This window comes from Mesocricetus auratus, unplaced genomic scaffold (assembly GCF_017639785.1).
Source record: "Mesocricetus auratus isolate SY011 unplaced genomic scaffold, BCM_Maur_2.0 Super-Scaffold_100707, whole genome shotgun sequence".
In the NCBI taxonomy this organism is placed as follows: domain Eukaryota; kingdom Metazoa; phylum Chordata; class Mammalia; order Rodentia; family Cricetidae; genus Mesocricetus; species Mesocricetus auratus.
Genome location: NW_024429269.1, coordinates 4,260,365 through 4,283,201, shown reverse-complemented (window position 1 = coordinate 4,283,201; position 22,837 = coordinate 4,260,365). Strand labels below are relative to the sequence as shown.

At 46.9% G+C, this 22,837-nt stretch overlaps 2 protein-coding genes across 6 annotated transcripts; one reads left to right on the top strand and one right to left on the bottom strand.

Moving 5' to 3' along the window:
- Positions 1 to 2,281: 2,281 nt before the first annotated feature.
- Prss55 (serine protease 55) lies at positions 2,282 to 14,834 on the bottom strand. 4 transcript variants are annotated; one of them, XM_040740688.1, is made up of 5 exons: positions 14,766 to 14,834; positions 7,114 to 7,306; positions 5,543 to 5,790; positions 3,833 to 3,975; positions 2,282 to 2,648 (listed from the first exon to the last, which is right to left on the bottom strand). In XM_040740688.1, the coding sequence occupies exons 1-5, from the start codon at positions 14,812 to 14,814 to the stop codon at positions 2,322 to 2,324; spliced, it is 960 nt and encodes a 319-aa protein (XP_040596622.1). In that variant the 5' UTR covers positions 14,815 to 14,834; the 3' UTR covers positions 2,282 to 2,321. The 4 variants fall into 4 exon arrangements, with proteins under 4 accessions (XP_040596622.1, XP_005075317.1, XP_040596623.1 ...); XM_005075260.2 differs by lacking the exon at positions 14,766 to 14,834 and adding an exon at positions 10,800 to 10,924; XM_040740689.1 differs by lacking the exon at positions 14,766 to 14,834 and adding an exon at positions 10,800 to 10,923 and having other exon boundaries at positions 5,543 to 5,726; positions 7,215 to 7,306.
- A 2,996-nt stretch (positions 14,835 to 17,830) lies between these two features.
- LOC101839577 (serine protease-like protein 51) lies at positions 17,831 to 21,648 on the top strand. Of its 2 annotated transcripts, none has more exons than XM_040740745.1 (5): positions 17,831 to 17,942; positions 19,102 to 19,288; positions 19,899 to 20,158; positions 21,035 to 21,177; positions 21,349 to 21,648. In XM_040740745.1, the coding sequence occupies exons 1-5, from the start codon at positions 17,879 to 17,881 to the stop codon at positions 21,643 to 21,645; spliced, it is 951 nt and encodes a 316-aa protein (XP_040596679.1). In that variant the 5' UTR covers positions 17,831 to 17,878; the 3' UTR covers positions 21,646 to 21,648. The 2 variants fall into 2 exon arrangements, with proteins under 2 accessions (XP_040596679.1, XP_005075315.1); XM_005075258.2 differs by having other exon boundaries at positions 17,854 to 17,942; positions 19,102 to 19,193.
- The last annotated feature ends 1,189 nt before the right edge of the window (positions 21,649 to 22,837 follow it).

The following is a 22,837-nucleotide window of genomic DNA, read 5'->3' as shown; positions in this document are numbered from 1 at the left end:
TGTCACTCAGGGACCTGTTCAAGTCCTCCTCATTGGGAGGAACCAGAGTTCTTTCCGAGCAGGCCTGAGCAAACTGCCTGTCTTGAACCACTCTGCCATCTCGTGGCCTCACTTGGTAATGACAGCTCTGCCAGGCCATTCTCAGCTTGTTGGCTGTGAGCTCACACAGTCTGCCCTTGCCCCAGGCTCTCCCTAAGAACCACTACCAAGGAGTTGCCCTCCCCGGGCCCAACCTTTCTCCCCTCTCTTGAGCTGTTTCTACCTGTCTTAGGCAGTGACTTTCTTGAGCTGTGTCTGTTCCTCCAGTAGCATAGAGGGCAGGCATTCTGCTCCTTGCTTCATCCAGGTGGCATGACTCAGCAAATGTTTGATGACTGATTCAAAAGCATCCAATATGCTTTCTCTAGACACTTACTGTTTGTAACTGCCATCTTGTAGGCTAGACTTTGGCATTCCATTTTGGGGGACTCAGTAAAGTGAGAGACTTGTTCAAGACCAGCTCCTAGGAACAGTCATGTCGGTGTGTGTGTGTGTGTGTGTGTGTGTGTGTGTGCTTCTGGCTTCACACTGAGTAGCTGTCCCACATTTTCTCTCCTTGGCACCTGAGAGTTCAGGCGACCATCATCCAGACAGGTTTTGGGGATGGTGACTGTGCAGGGTGGGCAGAGGGAACAGTACAATGTACAGTGAGTCCATGGTCAGCCAGGGCTGGTGGGTGCGGTAACACTGGGGTCATGATGCACCCCAAACTCTCAAATTACGGCTTTGACTGCAAATTCACTTCCGGAAGTCTGAGCTTTCACAGTCTTCCCTCTGTCCCTGTCTGTGTCCAGATTTTCTCCTTGAAAACATGAGCCACACTAGACTCGTTCTCCTTCGTGACCTCGTTTCACCTCAATGAGATGTTTAAAGACCCCTGTGTTAGCACAGAATATCTAACAAGAAGCGACTCAGGGAGGGTTTATTTTGGCTCAGAGTTTAAGGGCAGAGAGAGTCGCCATGGCAGCACAGTTATGGTGTCAGCAGGTGTCAGTATGGTGTCAGCAGGAGGCAGCTGGTCACATGGCAGTGAGGAACCAGATAGCAATGGATGCTGACGTTCAGCTCACTCTCCCTTTTATTCCGACAGGGCTCCAGAGCATGGAATGGTGCCACCCACATTCAGGGTGGGCTTTCCCATCTCAATTAACAATGCGAACTCCCTCACTGACCTGTTCAGAGGTCTGTCTCCTAGGTTACATCAGCACTGCCCACTTGACAAGCAATATTAACCACGGCAGCCCCCATCTCCAAACACAGCCTCGTTGTGAGGGACTGGGGAGGAGGAAGGTTAGGACTTTACCAGAGGACCATCAGGGGTGATTGATATGCCCCACCCCCATCGGGCACATGCCACCTTTCTGCACATGTGCCTCCTCTCTCCACTTGCCTCTTCTCAGAGAAATTGAGATCTGCCAGCCCAGAATACGTCGCTGGGGTCAGGGGCCGAAAGGGTAGAAAACCTAAGGTGCTCTGGAGTCCTCTGCAGCAGAGAAACACACAGGTGCAAAGGTCTCCATGGTACATAGTTATTTCTGCGGATGCACCTGCAAAATCCTAAGGGGAGGCCTGCCTGTCTATGGCTGCACTGGCCACCAGAATGTCTGCGCCGAGTGGCAGGAGGGTCTCCTCAGAGGACTGACGGTAGCCTGTGGGAAATTCAGTGGCTATCACATGCTCCAACTTGTCTGCACTCATTTAGAGTGAGTCTTCCTGATCCCAGACCTGTTTCTGAACCAGATAAAACAGGGGATTGGGATTAAAGCCAGCAGTAAAATGTAACAGCCATGTGATCTCAGTCAAGTCACTTCATCTCTTTGAGACTCGTTTTCCCATGTCATAGTCAAACAGATCAGGCAACTTCCATTCGAGCCATTTCTAAATTCCCTTTAGTTTGATGTAAAGAAGAAAGCCTATGTGTCTCTGGGGGGTTATGTATATGTACTATAGTGTGCAGGAGCCCAAACAGGAACTGGAGTCACTGGTGGTTATGAGCAAACACGTGAACACCAGGAACTAGGCCTGGGTCCTCTGCAAGTACTCTTAACTGAAGAGCCATTTCTCCAGCTCCCACAGGTGATGGGTAGGTTCATCAGAGTGAGCTGTCACCAGTACATTCTGTCAGACTGTATCTGCATTCAGTCCCTGAACCAGAGCTCCAGCCTCTCTTTGGGGTCTCTTCTTTCTGTCCTCACCCCAATCTTTACGATGTTGGCTCAGATTTATAGTCAGCCGCAAAGTACATTTTCATATACATTCCGGGGGCTAGAGACTGCATCGCTTTATTCCCAGCTGTACAAGGCTCTGAGTAGCATACAGGGCAGAAGACAGGACAGGAGCCAGCTTTGGGGGTAGCCCAGTGCTGAACATTTGGAGGACTGGCTGCGCTCTCTCCCTTTCTTCTTGACAGAGACCTTCTTATACTTAGTATCCAGGGGCTTCCCCTCTATCTGGGCTATGTTCTCAATCCACAGGGTATAGTTTGACACCAGGGTGTATATTCCTGGGGAGCCTTTTTTCCCACAGCTCCTGCCCCAGCTGATGATGCCCACTTGGTACCACTTATTGCTAGGCTCCATGTTGCAGACAAGCGGTCCCCCGCTGTCGCCCTGTGGGCAGAGAACACAGTGCAATATTAACTCCACTTTAAATTGCCCGTTGAGCCAGAAAGAGCTCATCATGGAAAGGCAGCCATTGCCTTGCCTACTCAAATACATTTGTCCAAATTGGTTATCAGCAAGGTGACCACCCCGTCCTGGCCCCGTAGGAGAGATGGGCTGCTGACAAGCAGCCCTGTGGAGTCAAAGGGTGCAGCACACAAGACCATCAGTGTGCAGGGTGGGGGTGGGGGCTTGATGAGAAAGAAATTCCAGACAGGGTACGGAAGATCGGTAGAAGGAAAAGTGGGTCAGGGGTGTGAGGTTTTCAAAGCAGGGTCTGGAAAGGGCAGAGAAGAAAAGTGCAGCAGAATGGGCAGAGAGCTCAGTCAGGACAAGACTTCCACTCCCAGATTCTCCATTCAAAGACTAGGCATGATGGCCAGAGAGGCAGAGACAGATGGGGAAAGAGGCGGACCCTGTGGGCTTAGTGTCTGAGAAGACTGCAATCATCTGTGGACTTGCTGCATGCTGGCCTCTAGGTGGCAACAGCTCCAGGGCTACTGTGCGCATAGCCTTCACCCAAAGACTCTAAATCCCTGCCTTGGCTCAAGGCCCTCATGCCATGCGCTTTTCAAACAGCGTGCGTGCGTGCGCGTGCGTGCGTGCGTGCGTGTGTGTGTGTGTGTGTGTGTGTGTGTGTGTGTACGTGCATATAAATGCTCCTAAGTGTACACATAGGTTCAAGCGCACATAGAGGCCAGAGGGCAACCTCAGCTCTAGTTTCTCAGACGTGGTGTTGGTGTTCACAACTACTATTGGTCCTTTTTTGGTTTTGGTTTCAGTTTGTCTGTTTTGCTTGTTTTGGCTTGTTTTGTTTGTTTTGAGATAGTCTCTGGCTAGCATGGACTTGTCTGTTAGGTTGGCTGACCTGAGAGTCCTAGGGAGTCTCTTGGCTTCGCTATGCTGAAAATACAAGTGCATGCTGCCACATCTGGCTTTTTGTTTCTTTTTAACATGGGTTTGGGGGATGGAACTCAGGTCCTCATGCTTGCATGGCACGCAGTTTACCGACTGAGCCCTTTCTGGAGCTTGCACTCTAGAATCTGAATCTAGTCTTAGGGGAGAGGAGACACTCTTGCAGGGGAAGCACCTGCGGGCTACAGGTTGAGGAGGGGCCTGCTGCCCCTCGTTACCTGGCAGGCATCATAGCTCTCGTTATCATATGCAGCACACAGCATGTTGGTGGTCAGCTTTGGAAACACCTTTGTGCATTCCTTCCAATCTGTAATACGCATCGGCACCTTCATCAGGTCGGTCTTCATAGAATGTTTGTCATCTGGCATAGAGAGAACGCATATTGGAGAAGCCACCAGGTTGGGTAGGGGGGGTCTCTATGCAGACGATGGAGCTGATTTGGCCTGGAGACAGCCTCCTACCCTCCAGCACCAGCCAAAGACACTCTCCTTCATGGCCCTCATAGACTCAGTGCCCACAGCCTTTGGATAACCCACACTTGGACTTTATCATACACCTAAGCTCTTCTAATTAACCCTGCCTCCTACAAGTGTTCCTCTCAGTTAGAACCTTAGTCCTCTTCTAGACTGACTCCACCAACAGGAAACACACTAGTGAGCCTTTTCCCTCAACTCCCATCACTATTGTCTGTTATGTGAGCATAGCACCCCACTCCTAGCCCTAGAAAATTTACATGCATGTATTTGTATATGCGTGTGCACAAACATGTTTAAAGCTGAAATGTCTCTCAGAGCAGACTGGTGTTCTGAACACCTGTTTCTTAGTGGAGGGGGCGAATTTTGGAGGATGTGGAACCTTTATGGGGCAGGGCCTAGCTGGTAAAAGTAGGCCTCTAGGAGAAGGCCTTTGAGGGTGATTCTTGCTTCCTGGTTCTGTCCCGTTCTCGTTCTCTGCTCCCTGGCCTAATGCAGTGTGAGCAGCCTCTGTCTCATGTTTTCACCCCTGGGCTCAGAACTGCTATTCCTGGCCTTCCCCAAATAATGGACCAAGATCCCTGAAACCCTGAGCCAAAATAACCCTTTCTTCTCACAAATATCTGGGAGATATTTTGCTCTTACACAAAAATAATTAATACAAAAGGGATGACCTTGGCCTCCAGTAGCAAAAATTTGTCTGAATTTCTCAACTCTCATCACGGAAGTTTGTAGGGTTTTTTTTCCCCTCACAGGGTGCTTTAACCTTGTAGGTCACCATCTGCCTCCTTCTAAGTCTCTGGAGCTGGAAGCCACGCTCTTACCTGTTTCCCTCTGCTAAGCTGTTGAGAGAAGTCAGACTCCAGACTCAGCTCACATAAGGCATGGCATGAGCCAGAGGCTTGCTTCAGTTTAGGCTGTGTGGTTCTTGTCTCTGTCCTACCAACTACTTTGCTTTGGGGGTATTTTCTTAGGGGGACATCAAGTGGGGATTTACTCACACATTCCTACTCCACATATATTTCCTATTTTGACCAAGTAACAGCCTAAATGTCCTAAATGGTAACATTAACTTCTAAGAGTGACTGACCATTGGAAGCCCAACCTGAGGTTGGGCATCATGAAAGCCTATAGGAATTAGGTAGGAGACATTATTGTGTGAGAACTAAGAATAGAACAGAGAGGCCTTTGAACGGCTATGGTGTTTGAAATTCCATTAAACACATAGAAAGGACCACTCTGTGTGGGCTGACCACACCCAGGAATTGGTCCAGAGCTGGCATCTCAGCCACAGCATCTCTCTGGCACCCAGAAGAGGCTGAGCCGAAGCTCCCAAGAGCCCAGTGTGTGGAGATTTCCTCCATTCAAAGTCACTCCACTACCCTTTCCTTCATGTCCTTCCTCACTGCTCTCCCAGATGCCATAGTTCCCATGAGGCCCTGGGCAGTCACATACCTGCGTTGGTTACACCCCATCCTGCCACCCAACACTCATGCCAGCTGGAAGGGGCGGGATGGAGAGGCAGGCAGATTGGCACTGTCAGGTCGTTGAACTTGATGGGTGTGGCTAGCCGCAACAAGGCGATATCATTGTCCATGGTGAGTCTTTGAAAGTTTTTGTGGCGAATTATACTGGTGACCTGCATTTCCATGGGTGAGGTAGTTAAGTCACTGGTTCCCACTATGACTGTCAGTTCTATTGGACTGGTAGCACAGAACCAGAGGGAAGGAAGAAGAAGAAAGGAAGCCTGAGTGAACAGAAGTCAACAGGTCTAAAAATTCTAACCCTGCCGCAATTCAGGAGGCCCTTAGGGCTTGTCCTACTAGGGCAGTTGCTTAGAAGGGTTAAAGATTTGAAGATTGCAGAAAGAGCATGCTATCTACCTTTCTTGTTGTTGTGACCAAATAGCTGAGAAGAAACTGTGTAAGAAGCCTATTTGGGCTCAGTTTAAGACATAGTAACCATGGCAGAGAAGGCACAGCACAGGAAGGTAAGGCTATGTATATCCATTTGTATGAAACTGGAGCAGATGGAGACTGTGGTTGGAAGTGGGCTGAGTTATCAAGGTCCACCATCCAGTGACCTACTCCTTCCATTTAGTGTCCAGACTCCTACAGGTTCCCCAACACAGCACACAACCTGGAGACCAAGTGTTCAAACACATGAACCAGTGGGTGATGGCATATTCAGATGCTAACAGAAGGAGTAGACTTGTGTCCTTGGGGTTTCCAGACCTGAATGAGATACTAGTGTTAAATGAAGCAGAACTTTCTAAAGGAAGTGAAGGCAAAAGCCAGAATTTCTTTCTTGCTTTTGTTTACTGGGTATGCACTTGGGCAAGCCATATACATTCATCAGACTTTGGTTTCCTTACCTATGAAATAATGATTTCTTTTATGTCCTTCCAAAGGTCATTGTAAAGTCAAATGTTAGTATATAAGAAAAGTCCCAGCAAAGACCTCGGTGCACAGATAATTGTCAGTCAATGCTAGGTACCCACGGATGGCCTAGGACAAATCAGTCTCCATGAGAGCAAAGAAAGGGGGCAACAGACAGCCAAGGAAGTGAGTTAGAACGGCCTCCTAGGAATACCTGAATATCTTTTTTCTTAAAGGGTTATTTATTTATTGCATATACACTGTTCTGCCTACATGCCAGAAGAGGGGACCAGATTGAATTGTAGATGGCTGTGAACCACCATGTGGTTGCTGGGAATTAAACTCAGGACCCCTGGACGAGGAGTCAGTGCTCTTAACCTCTGATCCATCTCTCCAGCCCCACACCTGAATATCTTAAGAGAGATAAAGGGTCAAGCCCTCTGGCTCTGTCAGCTGCAGGTGTCCCTAAAAGGGACAGGGGGTGACCTCAGGAAGTGCCTCAGGTCAGTTGCATCAGAGTCTCCAGACTGGAAAGGGGGAGTCATTTTTTTGTCTGTCTAGGGAATAATTACACTAGGATCCCTCCTCACAGTCTGTGTGTGGCTGAGTACATGCCACCCCCAAATAACCTGAACCCTCAATACTTACGAAATCTCATCAGAATAAAAGCAGTGGGCCACGGTGAGGATCCACCACTCACTGATAATGGAGCCACCACAGAAATGATGTCCGTTGTCTTGAATGCTCACCTGCCATGGAAACTCACCCACCTCAGCCTCCTGCCCTCCTATGATCCTGGTGTATCGAATTCTGCCATCATACAGGGGTCTCACACCACATTCTGTGAGAATGGAAAAACCAAGGGGAAAATAGATCCTCAGTCAACCTCTGGCAGGACAGGTGGGCTCTACCTTGGGGAGGAAATCCCTGGGGATGTTCTAAAGTCAGGTCACCAAGGCTTCTCTGTTGTGATAGGAAGGAGACCATGGCTCTGGACATGGGGTGAAGGTGTTTGCTCTGTCTACATCCTGCATGGGATCTCAGGCTGGCAGCCTTACCAAACCTGTCTCTACTCAGTGAAACTGTAAGAAAGTAATTTCAAAAGTCAGCTCCTGTGTGGTGGGCAGAGTGTGACCAGCAGAGGTACACACAGGTCTAGTAACTGTGTGACAGGACTGGCAAGCAGCTCCCCTCACAAAGTAACACAGATTTGTGGGATGAGATTAATCTGCTGACCATCACATGACTGGTCCTGAAGAAAATAGAGGCCTGGGTGGAGAGATGGCTCAGTAAAAACTTGAACCATGCAAGCACAAGGTCCTGTGTTAGAGCCCTAGAACCCATGTGAAAAAAAAAAAACCCAGGAGTGGTAGCATGGTTGTAATGTCAGCGCTGAAGAGGCAAAGACAGGCATAACTCTGGGGGTTCACTGGCCAGCCAGCCTCACCTAATTGGTGAATTCTAGGCCAATGAGGACACCCTGTCACAAAGGACATGGTGGACAGTGACTGAGGAACAACACTTGAGTTTGTCCCTTGACCTTTACACACACGTGCATACACATGTGCCCTGCTCCAAACATACAAGTGTGCACGCACACACACACACACACACACATGCACGCACGCATGCATGCACACACACATTCTCTCTGAAGGGAGAGTCAATGCAAAGAGAGATACTACAGCTGGCTGTGAGGAAGGAAGCAAAGACCCAGACCAGCCATTCAATGTCAGAACACGGACAGTGGAAAGTTCTCCCCCAGTGCTCACACAGGGCATGGTCCTGTCAATCATCGCCTTCACTCTGGGATCTCCACATTGCACTTCTAGCCTAAAGACCAGTGAGAAGGTATTGGTGTGACTTACACCACTTAGTCTGTGCTGAAGTGACAGAACCCCTGGGTAAGGAAGAGGTGCACAAGACCCCCAAGGAATCATGAAAAGTGCCAGAACCCACCAGAACCCTTTATTATTGTCATCTAGTCCATGTAGAATGGTTGTGTTACTTGGGGACAGAGACTGCAGCTTCTGGGATGTGAAAGAAAGCCTGGACTGAGCAATGTATATCCAGAGCCGTAAACTGTCTGTAACACAGAGATTCGGGGCTTTCGGCCTTGACGTTGTTTTTGTTCACCAAACTCACTCACAGTGCTCACCTTGTATCTGGCGCTGTCGAAAGATGGCCTCACATTTGTTTTCATGATCACACTGAAGCAGTGCTACCCCTGACCCAGGTTAAGTCTCCTGTCTAAGGACACCCAGCCTAGCCAGTGGCCTGACCAAAATCTAAAGCCAGGCTCCCTGCTCCTCAGCACTCTGCTGGGAATGTTTGCTCCTGGATTGCCTGCTTGCCCTTTGTTTAGGCTTCCCTCTAAGAATCACTCTTCGGTGAAGCCTCCTCCAACCTGGCCCCTGCCCTGGACATTCCTTGTTGTCTATGTAGTCTTAGGTAACTCAGTTGTGTTATGGTGACATCAGCTCATTGTGGAGTGCTTCTATCTTCCCCTGACCCCAGGATGCCATCTCCAAGTGGAGAGAGCAGCTTGCATGTCTTGGTGATGCTGCCTTGAGGATGGGACCATACCTGTGAGAGAGGCACTCAAAAACCTGGAGACTCTGACTGAAGGATTCTATGCTGGAATTGTCTGAAGGGGAAAATCTGCATGTTGGAAGATGTCCCCTCAGGGGGTTCATAGAAAACAAGCTGGTGCCATGGTATCTGTGTCCTAAACTGTTTCTTAGATGTGAAAACAAGGCCTGTGGGGAGCTTATAATGATGCAGGGGGAGGTACTTGTGATATATAAACTTGAATGAAAAGATTAGGATAAAAATCAGATTTGAGGGGTCAGTGAGATGGCTCGGTAGGGAAAGTTATCGTTGCCAAGGGGAACTAACAAAATGCTGTGAAGGAGGCAGCTGATTCCTACAGCTGCCCTCTGACCTCCACATGCACGCCGTGAGACACCACACACACACACACACACAAACAATTAAAAAGTAATAACTTAAAAAATACACATTTGAGCCTTATGTGATTTATCTTGCTAGAAATGTGAATGTGTACGTGTAGGAGCCGGTATATCAAGACAACCCCAGAGAGAGGCTTGACTGATGGGTGCGTGTGCGTTCCAGGCCCCTCTGATGCAGCTACAGGAATTGCTAGGGACCTAGGCTCTGAGCAGACAGCAGAGGCTGGTTTGTGATCTCCTTGTCCAAGGAGTAGCAGGAACACTATTTAGCCTTGTTTATCTCCCTTCTTCTCATGCCTAAAATGGGCATGAAGAACTTCATCCCATTAAGCTAGCCTACAGATCAAACATGGTGATGTTATTTGAAGTGTCCCTTAAAGTGCCTGACATAGAGCAAAATCCTCAAGTCACAGTTAACCCAGGACTTCTCAAAGCCATTTGCACCAAAGTCCTCATGGGACTGGCAGATAAATTTCACTCTTTTCATCCTTGGTCCTGAGAACACTCCACAATGCCAACGTGGAAGCAGCCAGAACACAAAACTTGAAGGCAATATCAGCTACTTCCACAGTGAGAAGTCATTTGAGTGACTCGGAGCCTTTTCCCTTTGAACCCCAGAGGGACCAGTTCTGCTAATGTTGTCCCCATGCCCTACTCCATGGAGTGTCCCCAGGTCACACTGAAGGCTGGGGAGACAGGTTGGCCCTGCTCAGAGGTAGTGTCAAGAGAACTGGAGGGATGTCCGGGTATTGCTCAGACTGGTGCAAGTCAATGTTGTGTCCCCGTGGTGTGGCTTTGAGCTAATTTCCACCCACCCCAAAGTTGTAAAATCAACCTGGATTGTATAAGAAGAGAACGGGGGTTAGGCAGTAGCGTGCACTCATCACTCTTGTATTTCTCATGTAGGTGTGATATGACCAACTGCCCTGTCTCCTCTGCTTCCCACCAGTGATGGACTGTAAGTTTCAACTGAGAACCAGAATACACCCTTTTTCCCTTAAGTGCTTTTGTCAGAGTATTTTATCACAGAAACCGGGAGAAAAATTAAGTCAGTTGGTTACTCCCTGGCCCAAGCTCTGGGTACTTCCTCATTCATTGGTATTGGTAAGGTAGAATTTTAATTTTCCAAGTCCAACTCCCAGATTAGACAAGTAGCCCCTAAGAGGAATGGGTAAGGGGTCTGTGCTCTTGGAGGTGACCTCATGGTGGCCTGTTAGCTAACTCACGGGTCGTGTCCGCTGTCTCCTTTGTCCTTAATGCTCACCACATATCAATAGGATGAAGGGAGGCGAGGAGAGCAGGTGTCCTGGCTGCCCCTGCTTGGGTCAGCAGCTCTGGCCAGAGGGAGAGAAGTCCACGTACCAATATTTGCTTCCAGGGTGTGAGCAACAAGCAGCAGAATGGAGGGTAGGATCATGGCCCTGGCTGTGCTGCAAGCTGGAGGTTAGGAGGCTGGGCTGAGTCATTGGTGCTAGCTGGCTGCTCAGGTTCCTTAAGTTAGCCAGGCTATCGATGTCATAATGGCTGTGTTGAGAGCTCACATGAAGTCATGAAGATTCCTCTTAAGTCATTTTCTTTCTGTGTTGCTTCACCCGGGACTTCATCCTTGAAGACTTTCTCCTTGGAATTTCTCTTACAGCTGGCCTGACTCCTTATCACCCAGCCTTCTTTGGACACTTGGTTCTTTGTCCTGTTGTAACTATTTCTTCTTAGGGTTCACGAGTTTCCCTTTCTGGGGAGCCTATCACATTGGTGCACACCTGTGAAAGTCAGGTGAGACTTGCAAACTGGCCACCAGGCTGGCACTAGGTGAGCATTGCTGAGAGGGCCTTTTTTGTAGACTAAGTGGCTACCTCTTTGGCATGCTGATAGCCATTGTTGGACTACACATTGTATAAGCCAATCTAATAAATCCCACTTTTGATACATGTGTACTCATTCTACTGGTTATGTTCCTCTGAAGAACTCTGATATACCTACCACCTATGACCACAACATAGAAGATCTCCATCAGCTCTCCATGTCCCGATGGGTGGCAAAACACATGATGGTAGCAGAGCCATGGGACCCAGCCACCCAGACTGGGCCTGTGCAGTTCCACAGAGTACATTCTCAATAGACCCTCACTTCTTAAAATGAAGGTCACAAACCCGTTTGGGATTCACATAACTGAATGCGGGAGCTGTGAAAACTTGAGTAACAGTGAATGAAAATAAAAGGAGTAGTGATCCAAAGCATTTTGGGCAGAGCGTGCCTGTGTGGCATTGTGTGACTTGGCATGTCTGATTCTGAACATATAGCATGTATGCTTTGCATTGTGTGTTCCATGTTTCACAATGTCAACAAACACTGTCTCAAACTCAGAGTCAAGGCTACCGAGTGTCATGGACTGTGGTGTGTTTACTGCTCCTACAGCTTCCTGTTCTTACAGAGACAGTTTCATGATGGGAAAGAGACCTTCCATATTTTCCTACAATCATTCCTCTTAATGTAAATACCTAATCAGGGTATCTTTACATTGTATTGGGCTAGAGTACTTGATTTTTAAAAAACTGCTGTTCAAGGTATTGAGTTTCACAAATTGTTGAGTGAGTTTTTGCTTGGGATTAAGAGTTTCCAATGATTTCTGAAAAGGTCCATCTTTCTGCAATTTTATACTACATGTTTATGTGAAGTTGTATTCTCAGCACTGAAGATTATAAAATGAAAAATTTGATCAACCTTGAAAAACATTGAAGATAGCTTGTCAAATGTTGAGTCAAGATTTTTCTTTTGAGACAGAGTCTTGAAATATAACTCTGGCTATCCTGAAACTCTTTATATAGACTAGACTAGCCTTGAGTTCACAGATATCCATCTGCCTCTGCCCCTGAGAAATGGGATAAAGATGGGTACCACAACACCTGACATGATTTAATTCTTTATATGGAACTAAGAAAGCTCACTTACCTCTCTAGTATGCAAATTTGCCTTCATCTTTAGTAAATGATAAAATCATGTGTATCCCAGAGTTATTTTAAAATGAATGATTATTTATACTAATAAAGGTTTGACTTGTATATATGCTTTATATCTTTTGGTGAAAGGTATCAAAGATTTTTTTAAGTTTAAAAAAGTGTGATGGTTTGATGAGCATGGCCCATGTAGGCTCATATATTTAAACCTTTGGTTCCCAGAGTTCATGGAACTGTTAGAGAAGGATTAGGAGGGAGGGCCTTGTTGGAGTAGGCGTGGCCTTGCTGGAAGAGGTGTATCACTGAAGGTGGACTTTAAGGTTTCAAAAGATGCCCGTGCCAGAGGCCCAGTCTCCCTCTTTCTGCATGTTATCTTAGGATCAGGATGTAAGTTTTCAACTACTGCTCTAGTGCCATGCCAGTCTCCCTGCTGCCACGATTCCCACCATAATGGTCATGCTCTAACCCTCTAAGAGTGTAAATGAGTCCCCAGTTAAATGCTTTCTGTTATAAGTTGCCTTGGTCATGGTGTCTCTTCACCACAACAGAACAGAGACTAAGGCAAGAAGTCTTCTGTAGACTGTAGTGGGCACCTTCCTTCTCCTCCCTAGAATTGGATGAGCATTGGGCTCAAAGTAGAGAAAGCAATTTTAGGACCTAAAAGAACCTGCAGAAACTCAAAAGAAGGGACAGGGTAAGACACGTCACTTGGGGATGGCTGTCTGGCTGAAGCTCCAGAGGCAACTAGAATGACATCCTCCTGGTGGTGGTATCAAAGTCCTCACCAGTGATATTCTGGACTTTTGAAGAAAAGCTTGGGTCATTGTTGAGAGAAGGATGCGGAGAAGGGTAAAAATTAGTAACACCCTCTTCTGTTTTTTGTTTGCTCTTGGTGCAGATTTTTTTTGTAGCCTAGACTTGCTTGAACTCACTAAGTAGTTCAACCCACCTTGAATTCCCAGCAATCCTGCCTCAGCCCCCCGAGTGCTGGGATTACAGGTATGCTCCACCATTAAAGATGACATTTTACGTTTACATATATCCCATGCAATGTCTGGGACATTCAAATAGAAAAAAGATACTATCTGAAATGTACATTTAGCTGATGTTCCATGTTTTATTTGGGAAGCTTTGTGTGCAAACTTACAGGCTTAGCCTGCAAATTTTTATCTAGTGTGTTTAGGGGAGCTAAGCGGGTATCAGGGCCAAGCATTTCCCAAAGCTAAATACTGACTTTTTCCTGGGAAATCCAGAGTGTGGCTGGCTGAGCTGAGAGTGTTGCAGCTGGGTAGGGTCTTCCCTTAACCTCTGGATTGTTTGTGAACCCAGTGGGTGCTGGTAGGGAAGAGGCACTTGGGATAGTCCTAGAATGCATCCATACATCTGGGAAGATGTAGGAAGTCTTTAGAAGGAGAGTATAGGGAATGGACAAGAGACACTTGGAGCCTGAGAGGAGAATGGGACCTTGTCACCATGATAGTTTTTCCTTGGTTTGCATGGAACAGGCCCACCCACAAGAATTAGCCATAAGTGGTCTGCAGACCCAGGGGACATGGGTCTACTGTGTGGGCTAGCTCAGCTGACCCACATGCTTCCCCAGCTTTGGCCCTTGGAGAAGAGGGAGCAGAATCATTGCTGAAAAGGACACAGGACCTTTACACCTTGTCTGAGGAGGGTACCGAACACACCCAGAATAAAGGTCCTGACTGTGGCCCAGGGAAAATTGCAGCTGGATTTCGGGACAATGACTGTAGAACTATTGCACAAGACTGGGAGAGAAGACATGAGGCACCTCAAGCATTTCTGGGCAAGCATAGCCAGTGGTGTGCAAGCAGAGCAGGAAGCTCAGAGCTGCAGTTGTTCATAGTCCTATACTGCTCTGTGCAAACACTGCAGTCCTATCACCCTCCCCTTCCTGGTGCCTTTGCTGCAAGGTTGTCCTCAAGGCCATTGGGAAAAATCTTGTCAGAGCTCTTAATTTCTTCCAAATCTCAGTCAAACAAGTGACCTGATATAGGGAGGCAGATATTAAGTAGGAGTGACATCTTCCATTTGTGCCCAAGTTCTTATGGCATGGGGACAGCTGATTATAACTTCTACCTATGGAATCAAGGATTGACCTCAAATCTTCAGTGGTGCAGTGTGGGGAACCATTACCATGGTAACAATAAAACCCACTGTCACAACTGGAGCATTGTGTTACAGGCAGAGGGCCTCACCAGTATCCAGCAAAGGGCATGAACCTTACTGGGGACACTTTGTCCCTGGAGGTGTCCCTCTGTTCACAGTGTCCATGACTAATAGGCAGTTACCAAGCTGACAGGAGATGGCCTTCATACTACATGATAGTGCAGACTCTACACTATCCACCCACCTTCAAATGCAGCTTCCACCACCCCATAAGGAACTTGGGAGTACTTCATCTCAGAGGGATTTTCCAGCAACAGCCCTCTCAGCTGGTGAGAGGATGACTGTGGTCATAGCAACATTTGTTGTGACAATGACAAGAAAGATCTATGACACAGGCCACAACTTAACCACTATATTTGCATTTGGAGTCAGGGAAAGATCAAAATCTCTGACTTGTTCTAGCCCTAAACTTGGAGGTCACCTTGCTGCTCCCCCTTCGATTAAAAAGTGAGGTACACCTCAGGTGTAGAGCATTGGTTTGCTCTCATGACTCCATCAGACAATGAAGTCATTTGCTGTCATCTTCAGTGTGCATAAAAATTCCACACACTATGTCAAGCAAGCCCTTCCCTTGTTTTGTGGGGAGAGGGGAAGACTCAGGCCTTTAGACAAACAACCTCTAACTCTCTCATAGTTTTAATTAATGCTCTCGGACACTCATGAGGGAAGAAGACACTCATGGACTTTAAATGATTTACTCAAGATAATACAGACCCTGGGGGTGGGGCCAGGATGGAACAGCCTCTACCCAGAGTAGGAGGCGAGACTTCTCAGACACCCATTATTCATTCTGATGTGGGGATGAGGGATCTCTTAATGTGGAAGCAATAGAAATGAGACCAAGGCACACATTTTGAATAAGACATTCAAAACGTCTCTGGGGGTAAGGAGGAGAGAAGGGCAGCTTGAGGACATCCACCAGACCATGCCACACAACAGAGAGTGCAGCAGGTTTTTATTGGACTTTATAAGAATGGACTAGTATGGTAAAAAGACACCTTTACATTCTGCAAAACGGAGCTGGGTAACTGTTATCCTAACTCACAGGTTAGGGATGCTATCTTCAAGCGAAGGCAATGAGGAGTTACTATATGGCTCAGTTGTGAGCTAGGCAAAGGGGTGCTAGCTGTATGGGGTGGTCCCTAGGACCATCATCTCGTGTCTCTTGCTTAGCAGCACCCAGTGGGCTCTTGTCTGAACAAACTGAGGGTTCAGGGAAGACCCTAACCAGCCAATAAACATTCTCCTTCTGTGGCCTCATCTGGTGTTTTACAACAATGTCAAGAGAGGTCAGCATTGAGGGTGAAGGAAACACATACTCTCATATTAAGGGTAAACAGGTAAATTCCCAGAGTTTATATTTTGACCCCTTTGTGGTAGTCCCCACCCACTTCAATTCCAACTACTTATTAAATTCCTACTAAGTACTGGGTACCATGCTAAGAACAGAGGATGTAAGAGCAAAGAAAAAGAAAGGACCCTTGCCCTCACCGGAGTTAGAACCTAACAGGGGGAATATAATGGCAATATTGAGGATGTAGACTGTGTTAGATACCCATTGGAAATAAGGGAAGACAGAGCAGGCAAAGGGCATAGAGAGAGAGAGAGAGAGAGAGAGAGAGAGAGAGAGAGAGAGAGAGAGAGAGAGAGAGAGAGAGAAGAGAGAGAGAGAGAGAGAGAGGACAAGGGACTGTGTGATGACTAATGCTGTCAAAATGACAGAATCTGGAATCACCTAGAAGACAGCCTCTGAGAGATTGTCTAAATTAAGATAACTGAGGTATGAAAAGCCACATCAATTATGGGCAGTACCATCTCTTAGGCTGGGATCCTAGACTAAATAAAAAGAAGAAAGCAAGCTGAGGACCAGTATTCATTTCTCTCTGCTTCCTACGATGGAAGCAATGTGGCCAGCTTCCCCAAGTTCCTGCCACTATGATTCTCTCCCACGGTGGACCGTGAGCCAAAAGGAACACTTTTCCTTTAAGTTGTGTTTGTAGGAGCATCTTTCCACAGCAAAAGAGCAAGTATACATGTGTGTGTTTTTATTTTAAGTGTATGAGCATTCTGTCTGCTTGCATATATGTGTACCATGTGATATATAGTGTTCCTGGAGGTCAGAAGAAGGCATCAGATCCCCTGGAACTGGAGTTACAGACATTGTGAGCCAACATGTGGGTGCTGGGAGTTGAACCCAGGCCCTCTGCAAGAACATCAAGTGTTCTTAATTTATAAGCCATTTGTTCTGGGCCCCACCATTGACCCTGCATATTTTCTTTAAATATAGGGTTTCTAGCTATCCTGAGAGTTGCCAAGTAGGCTAGGTTGACTAGCCAGCAAGCCCCAAGGATCTACCTACCTCTGCCTCTCTAGTGATGGAATTACAAGCACGTGCCACCATACCCCCATTTTAATAAAACACAGCTTCTAGAGATTGAACTCAAGCCCTTGCACTTGTGAGGCACTTTATTGACAGAACTATTTCTGCAACCTACCCTAGAGTGATCTTAAGTAACATTTTAATGCAACATTGACACTCTAATCTCTTCCAACCAACCCATGATCAGGTTGAAGTTTCCTACAGATGCACATACAAGGTTTGAGCCCCAATTTCAGAGAATATGAAATTTCACCCAGAGACCCAAAACTCTTTTTTGCTGGGGGCATTTTCTTTTTTATGTCTTTTTTATTTTTAAGTTTAAATTAGAAACAAGGTTGCTTCACATGTCAATCCCAGGTCTCTCTCCCCCCCCCTACTTTTTTTTTAACATTTATTTATTTATTATGTATACAGTGTTCTGTCTGCATGTATGTCTACAGGCCAGAAGATGGCACCAGATCTCATTATAGATGGTTGTGAGCCACCATGTGATTGCTGGGAATTGAACTCAGAACCTCTGGTAGAACAGTCAGTGCTCTTAACCTCTGAGCCAGCCATCTCTCCAGTCCCGAGCCAAAACTCTTCACTGCAAGAGGTGGCAGTAGAATAGATGGTTCCTGAAAGTGCTCAGGGTCAAGGGCAGGGCCAGAGAACACAGGCAGATGATGGTCAGCATGAAGCATCCAGGCTGTCCCTTTGCTGCAATGCAAAGGGGTCTATAACCAGAAAGGACTGGGAGAGGGACTTGGCTCAATCAGGCTGTGCCTGCTCCTCCTCTCTAATCCTAGCCTTTACTGTGATGTCACCAGGTCAGGATCTGCCATGCATTTGTGATGCCCAACTGTGGCAGCTGCAGCTGCTGCTGTATCAGTGTAGGCAGGACATCAAGGTGGGCAACACCAGACTGGAATGACAACATGATGCTCTCCCTTCTAATTGCACTGTTCATGGCATCTAAGGGACATGCCCAGGACCACGAAGGTTAGTGTCTGGTTAGCCCAGAACAAAAGGTAGGGAAAAGCCTGCCACCTCACCATTGGACCCTCTAGAGTGGATGGGGAGCTCCAGAGGGTGTAGAGTTAGAGGTCTCTAACCCAAATCCAGAGAACATAAAATCTTACCCAGATACCCAGAGCTCTTCTCCACTAGAGGTGGCAGTAGATGGAATCTGGCTCAGGAAACGAGGGGACTGTGATTCCTCATTGATTATAACATATTTATTGGACTGGATATGGATGCTACCTACAGTGAATCCCCTAGGATCTGGACCCAGAGTTCTAGAAGCACAGGGGACTTAGGGCAAGATCAACAACTGGCTGTATTTCCCCTACTCAACTCCCTCTCTGTAAATGAATCGAGGTTCCTTCTAGGTCCAGACCCTGAAAGAGGCAGCGGAGTTGTGGAGTTGAATAGGGATACATTTAATTTAGAAAATGTTTATTAGGTCACATTGCTGTAAGAAGTCGGTTCATGTAACATTTGCTCTGTGGTCCTGGGAGATGTCCCATAGAGAAAGTTCTGCAGATAGACCAGATGTGCAAATGTTTGGCACTCTTTCTGCAGAATTACAGTAGAAACCCCCCACAAAAGGATGCTGGCATATATTATGGTTCAGAGTGGCTTTGCTGTATTTGATCTGCTTTTCTGGCCTCTCTCTCTCCTCTCTCCATCTATCTATCTATCTATCTATCTACCTATCTATCTATCTATCTATCTATCTATCTTCACCTATCTATCTCTATGTGTGTGTGTGTGAGTGTGTGTGTGTGTGTACTCATCTTCCTCGAAGTCACTCACAGCTATTTTACAATTCTATCAAGCAACAGCATTAATAGGTAAATTTGTTGCTTTTCCTTCCATTGCCCTTCCATCACCCTTTAAACATAGAATATGTGTTGATGATTTCTGTGGCAGGTCCATTTTTGTTAGTTTGCATTTTCCTGCACTTGCCATTTTCAGTTTGGAGGTAAAATACCTCTAGGATCTGTCCTGTGGGCTTTCTCATTTGATTTCCCTCAGATGCCACTCTGACCTCACCTAGGAAGGTTCTGGGAATGTGAACTGAGGATTTCTGGTCTGGGTCCCTTATGTCTGGGCCCCTCGTGTACCAATGTCTGTTTGCTTTCTCTCTCAAAATCAGTTCTGTGTGGCCACAGGCCTACCTTCCCAAACTCATCATGGCTGCCGTTCCGTGAGCTGCTAGAAGTCCAGAATGGTGAATTCCCATGGCAAGTGAGTATCCAGATGCTTGGGAAACATCTGTGTGGAGGCTCCATCATCCATCAGTGGTGGGTTCTGACGGCAGCACATTGCTTCCCAAGAACCCTGTAAGTGTCTGGGCATTGCCTTAATTTATGTCACATGTAATACACATGCGGTCTGGACTAGTCACTAGTACATGAAGCTTTTGAACCCATAGGCTCTGTGTCCATTGGCTTTGGATTGAAGTTTTCTCCTATCTAGTCATCTCTCTTGACTTGATCAGCTATATCCCAAGTTGGCTGCTTCTTGTAGCTCAGCACCAGTGTTAGAAAAATCAATGTAGGCTTCCCTTTTCTTGCCCACCACCTGTATACTAAGACACATTAAATCCATTCATTCATTGTGCATGCATTGAGCTCCTACTGGGTACAGTTGCAAGAGATAGGGATGTAGCAGTCAATTAAGAGAGCCAAGATTCCTGTCTCCGACATGTTTGCATCCTCTTTTCTCAATGGGTACTGTTGGTCAGAGCTTCCTCTGAGCTACTGGTTCACCTGTTCAGAGATCCATCTGGGTCTGGTCCCCATCTCTGACCTCCTTGGTCTCTCTAGACTCTCACTCCACAGCATACCCACCATTCTATACTACTTTGTGGTAAGTTCTACTGTTTGGAAATGTGTCTGAAGATATGAAGGGACCATTGTCAGCTATGGTGCTTTTGTATTCACTCTTCAGATTAGAAATGGCAGTGGTGAACATCACTGTAGTCATGGGAACCAAGACTTTCAGCGACATCAACTTGGAGAGAAAACAAGTGCAAAAGATCATTGTTCACAAAGATTACAAACCACCCCACCTTGACAGTGACCTCTGCCTGCTCCTGCTTGCCACACCAGTCCAATTTAATCAGGTCAAAATGCCCATCTGCCTGCCACAGAAGGAGAGCTCCTGGGACCGGTGCTGGATGACAGAGTGGGCATCTACACATGGCCACGGTATGCACCTTGCCTTCATGCCAGTAAGAAGGCCACTTATAGGCTGCCTTCTGCCGAGCGGAATGATGGTTTCGGTGAGGGAAGACTCAGGTTTGAATTTGTGGCAGCATTTATTACCTTCATCATCATCATTTTCCCCATCCATAAAATAACAGCAATGCCTCCCTCAACTACATCATGTTGATGAAATGAATGAAAGTATACAGATAAAATCCCCTGCAAATACATGAGACGTAGAAGAATCTCAAAACTTGAAAGCAATGGCCACTTTTATAGATTCCATAAAAAGTGTTTGGGTCACACATCTGTTAGCCTCACATAGAGTCCACCATTTGCTGATGTAATCAAACCAGTAGTTTCCGAGGGGCAGTGAGTAGCAGCGACTCCACTCATTTTCCTGCAGAGCTGGTCACTCATGGACGATGGGTAGGGAGAAAGCCAGGGTTTCCTTTAGCGCTCCTAGAAGAAGACTGATGTGACTCCACGTGTCTTCGTTCATCTCTCTAAAGACAAGATGTGGGTCACTGTTGCCCAAGCACTTGGGCTGCTCTAAACTTCAACACTAGGACAAAGGGTAGCTTCAGAGCAAGGATAGGGACACAAGAGAAATCTCTATATACTGTGCCTGGTAAGGGACTGGCTTGCTTCTGGAAAGAGACCTGTCCTCTAGGCATATGCTTGAGCAGAGGGACTGCTTGTTGGGACACCTAGATGACAGAGTGCGGTCTTGCAGGAAACCATCCACACTATGGGACCTGATAATCTGACTTGCTGGGCACTGCAACCCTCTGGGACCTCCATTCTGATGTGTGGGGGCTGCTCGCTGTGGGTAGCTAAGGCATGCTCATTCTCAGGCTAGCTTCCTTACTTTGCTAGGCTCAACCAGAGGCTTGAACATGCAACTGAAGAAGCTGAGGGTGGTTCAGATTCACTGGAGAGCATGTGCCAAGAGGGTAACTCAGCTTTCCAGGAGCATGCTTTGTGCCTGGAAGGAAGCAGGCACCAACGGCAAGTGCCAGGTACTCAGCCATACCACACCCCTCCTCCTCGTACCCCATGATTCTTAGGTTCCCAGAAGGAGTACAGGAGGGAGGCCCTTGCTCATATCCCTAGCCACCCCTCCATATCCCCTTGCTGGATGGCTCCATTGACCTCTTACACATAGTGCTTCTTGCTTTTCTCATTCCCAGGGAGACAGCGGGGCACCCATGATCTGTGCTAACTGGGAGACTCGGAGGCTCTTTCAAGTGGGCGTCTTCAGTTGGGGCATAACCTCGGGCTCCAGGGGAAGGCCCGGAATGTTTGTGTCTGTGGCTCAGTTTATCCCATGGATCCTGGAGGAGACACAAAGGGAGGGAAGAGCCCTCACCCTCTCAAAAGCCTCGAGGATTCCCTTGACTCATGTTTCACGATGCTCCATATTTTTAAGCTTGGGGTCTCAAATACTGCTTGCTGCCATGTTTGCCGGGGATAAATCAAACTGCTAAGCTCTGAACCTAGCACTGTTTGCCAAGTATGTTTGTTCTCTCTCAACCTAGCACAAGCGTCTGAGGAACACTGACTATGGGTTGGTCTCTATATCAGATGAGTTAGCCACAGACTTAGCTCCCTGTCTTACACTCTAAGAATGTCAAACTCCATGCTGAAAGAAGTGCTGTAGGTACTGGGGGGACCCCAGAAGAAAACATCATGTCCTCTGACAAAGGAGGGTCAGGCGGGTGTGATTCAGGAAATCTTTGAAAATCTCCCATGGGAAGTTACCCCATCCTTCCCTATGAAGGAAACTCCACCTGCATTGTGAGTCTTTTCTCTGACATTCCAAATAGCTTCTTTCTATCTTGGGACATTATCAAACCTAGCCATAGACCAGCCTTGTTATGTCAGTCTAGCACCCAACCTAGGTCTGCACCTATGGAGTGCCCAACCTAGCCTGCAGATGCCTCCATGTCCTGGATGTGCATAAAGATCTCTCTGTGTGTAACAGGCAGGGCAAGGGCTCACTGGTCCAATTTCAAGCTAAAAGTAGAAGATTATGACTCAGGACTTGGAGACCACACCTTTCCTTCCAGTTTTTAATTTATCCAAAAATACTTTGGGATAACAAATTGTTCCAGGGGCATTGATGTATATCCACGTCTCCAGCACATGGAGACTGAAATGTCCCAATGACCAAAGTCACTGCCCATCATATGTGAGAGTGGATTGAACTAATCCAGGGACATCAGAGCTGACATGCCCTTCCACTAGAGACTACAAACAGTAGCATGTTGCTAGTCACAAAACAAAGGGTAAGAATTTGGGCTTCGAAAACCACAAGATTACGTCTGAAGACCAGTGCCATATCATGCATCCAAGGGTCTAATGGTGGTTACATCTCTAAATCTCCTCTTGGACAAGTCTATTTGGCATATATATAAAGGAGGCAACCAATGACATGGACACAGGAGTTTATTTTCCCATTCATTCCTCTGAATACTTTGTGAACACTATGCATAGGAAGGATACAGAAAATATAAGATATGGGAGGCTCGTGTCTTCAAATGTGTACATCACATTTCTATTTATATATTATACATCCTCTCACAGGGTTGCTTTATAATTACTTTCACTATACAAACATATATTCACTTCCTTACACACACACACACACACACACAAACACACATAAATTTTATCTAA